The following is a 2,695-nucleotide window of genomic DNA, read 5'->3' as shown; positions in this document are numbered from 1 at the left end:
TTCTTCTTCTCACTAAAGTTACTGTGTTGCGTTCTTATAATGTCGGTCAAAAGTAGAGGCAAAAGTACATCAACGTAAAAGTCAAAGGAGAACCCAGCGTTCGTCCAACCGGACAAAGTGATACCTCCCCCCTAACTGCACGCCTTATATTGATGCTCCCTGCTTGAAACCTGACTACTGCTCTGAGTTTTCTGCCCTTTTGACCAATTTGTCTTTGCCGAAATGACCTAGAACACCCTTCTCCAAGGGCTCTCTAAAGCGTGGGGTATTTGGTAACTAGGTAGGTATTTCCACGGCAGGGTGTAGCCCTGGGATCATCGGGAATCGTTCTTCTCTGATTTCAATAAAAAAAAAGAGCAACTAATCGGTGGTCGTGTCGTATACATGTTGCTCTACAGGCTACCCCTTGTTTTGCAAACTTGATTCCTAGGATTTCTCTGTTCCTTTGGTGGGTTCGATGTGATGGCTAAATCACAGCCGTTGGATTGTCTTTGAAGCAGTGTGTTCTGGGACCAGATAGGTTTGCAGGGCTCGTGAGGAAACCCGCATGATTATGGTCCCTTGTCGCGGGGTCCTCCCTTTCATGTTACTGGCAACCTTTTGGTTCAACTGTATTAAATTGGGCTCATAAAAGTTTTTGAGCAATTTGGATAAGACTTGCCTGTAGCTCCACACAAGCCCATGGGCCACACTTAAATAATTCTTTTTTTCGTTAATGTTATTACTGTGTTTGATGTGGCAGGAGGAGCATGAACAGATTAGAGCAAAGAAGGGTGAGGGGGAAGCTCTTGAGTGGAGTGATTACAAGTCAATGAGCTTCACTCAATGTGTAAGATAATTAATATGACTAATTAGACTCGCTAGGAGGACTTCAGGGACTTGATTTTCATTTAGCTTTCCTTAAACTCCATTTTCACTTTTTTATACTATTTTTGCAGGTTGTTAATGAGACGCTGAGAATCGCGAACATTATAGGCGGGATATTTAGACGAACGATGACAGATATCAATGTAAAAGGTAGGAAAATTGTTTGTTGCTTAATAAGTGGCTCTGCTGAAAAGGGATATGGTTATCTTTACAGTATCTTTTATCAACTTATAAAATCTCTACCCTATAACCTTTTCAGGCTATACAATTCCTAAAGGATGGAAGGTTTTTGCATCCTTTCGTGGTGTGCATTTAGACCACGAATACTTTAAAGATGCTCGCACTTTCAATCCATGGAGATGGCAGGTAGTTATCTTTTGCTGGCTCGTGTATCCCTTGTCTTGATTACTTCAAATTATCACTAATGAGCGTCTTCGAATAAATTAAAAATGAACAGAACAACTCGGGGGCAACATGCCCAGCAAATGTGTTCACTCCATTTGGAGGAGGGCAACGGCTATGCCCAGGATATGAGCTTGCTAGAGTAGAACTCTCTGTTTTCCTTCACCACCTAGTCACCCGTTTCAGGTATCTCCTACAATCGGTGTCGATCTTCCCCTTGCACACGTTTTGTGCATATAAATATAATTGGCAATGCACATGCTGATTTGAAACTAATTTTTGTCTGTGATATTGTATTTCGCACCAGTTGGACTCCAGCTGGAGAAGATAAGCTGGTTTTCTTTCCAACTACGCGGACACAGAAGCGATATCCCATCAATGTGCAGCGTCGAGATCGTGTCCAGGCCATGTAAATTATTAATTAGAGCAAAAGAGAGAGCATAGTGGGAGAGCTGTAATCCTTTTAGTGTTGGATCCAATAAAAGCTAAAAGTAACAAGGTAAAAGCAGATGTTAAGTTCTGGATTGTTGAGTATTCCATTAGTAGAGGTTGTGGGCGGCGGGTGATGATATCCACCCTCCTCCCCGTTTATAACAACACCCCCGCTAACTCTCTTTTCTTATAAACCGACGAATACACCCTTGAATCAAACCCTTCTCGCAGTGTAACTCTTATCGATCTGGCTATTCCTCTCTCTTCCCTTCTAACCTCCAACTTCTAACCCACACCACCCTAAGGCCTAACCATCACTATTCTTTGCGTCAATAAGAGTTTTTATTTGCATGCAGCAACCCGCATTTGATTACGTCAATTGTTTTAGCTTAGGCAGAGAGATCTTTCCTTGCAATACAGTTTTCTAAAGAAACATCATGCTCTAGAATTCGTCGTTTGTCTGTCTTCTGGACTTGGGGATCGTGGTGAAACTAAAATCCTAGAGCATTAGGAGGTCTTGTGCACGATTTTAAAGTCAGATGCCGTAGTAATCAACATCTCAACGGTACGGTTTCCAGGAAGGCAATGCTTGCAAGTTGTAACTGAAGCTACAATGGGACGGGGCCTTTTTTGGGTTTGGTGGTGGTCTGAGCTTTAGAAGGGAAAAGGAGTAGAGACTAAACAGATTTAGAGGGTATAGTTTTTTCTTCTATTTTTCTTTTCCTGAAAAATAGGAGACCTATTAGAGAGGAGGGGGGACTCCAGTACTTGTTGAGTTACAAGCTCATCGGTGAGAGGGTGTACTTGTCAGCTTGTAAGAGAAGAGGGGTGTGGTTATCACCTGCTGTAGCGGGCATCATTGAAGCGTGCAACAATCAGTCTCTTCTCATGAGGCAGTATAAAAAAGGTATAGAGTTTTCGGCTCCCTGGTCACGTGGGGACCTAAATCATGAGATGCAAACCTGTTGCAATCACTCGCTTAATCGCAGCAGGT

The 2,695-nt window shown here is 42.7% G+C and overlaps 1 protein-coding gene across 1 annotated transcript; it reads left to right on the top strand.

The window, feature by feature from the left end:
* The first annotated feature begins 699 nt into the window (after window positions 1-699).
* On the top strand, window positions 700-1,795 carry LOC105120258 (cytochrome P450 90A1-like). The gene is made up of 5 exons (XM_011018438.1): window positions 700-829; window positions 939-1,017; window positions 1,127-1,233; window positions 1,325-1,455; window positions 1,577-1,795. The coding sequence occupies exons 1-5, from the start codon at window positions 716-718 to the stop codon at window positions 1,680-1,682; spliced, it is 537 nt and encodes a 178-aa protein (XP_011016740.1). The 5' UTR covers window positions 700-715; the 3' UTR covers window positions 1,683-1,795.
* Window positions 1,796-2,695: the final 900 nt, after the last annotated feature.

The sequence above is a fragment of the Populus euphratica genome, unplaced genomic scaffold (genome assembly GCF_000495115.2).
Source record: "Populus euphratica unplaced genomic scaffold, PopEup_1.0 scaffold6145.1, whole genome shotgun sequence".
Classification (NCBI taxonomy): domain Eukaryota; kingdom Viridiplantae; phylum Streptophyta; class Magnoliopsida; order Malpighiales; family Salicaceae; genus Populus; species Populus euphratica.
Note: the sequence above shows the minus strand (reverse complement) of the source record. Positions and strands in the feature narration are given on the sequence as shown.

Bases quoted from the DNA above. Each gene is read 5' to 3' on its own strand.
- LOC105120258 (XM_011018438.1), top strand. From the start codon at position 716: ATGTTATTACTGTGTTTGATGTGGCAGGAGGAGCATGAACAGATTAGA. The intron at 830-938 runs GTAAGATAATTA...CTATTTTTGCAG, and splicing joins CAATGAGCTTCACTCAATGT to GTTGTTAATGAGACGCTGAG. The intron at 1,456-1,576 runs GTATCTCCTACA...ATTTCGCACCAG, and splicing joins CACCTAGTCACCCGTTTCAG to TTGGACTCCAGCTGGAGAAG.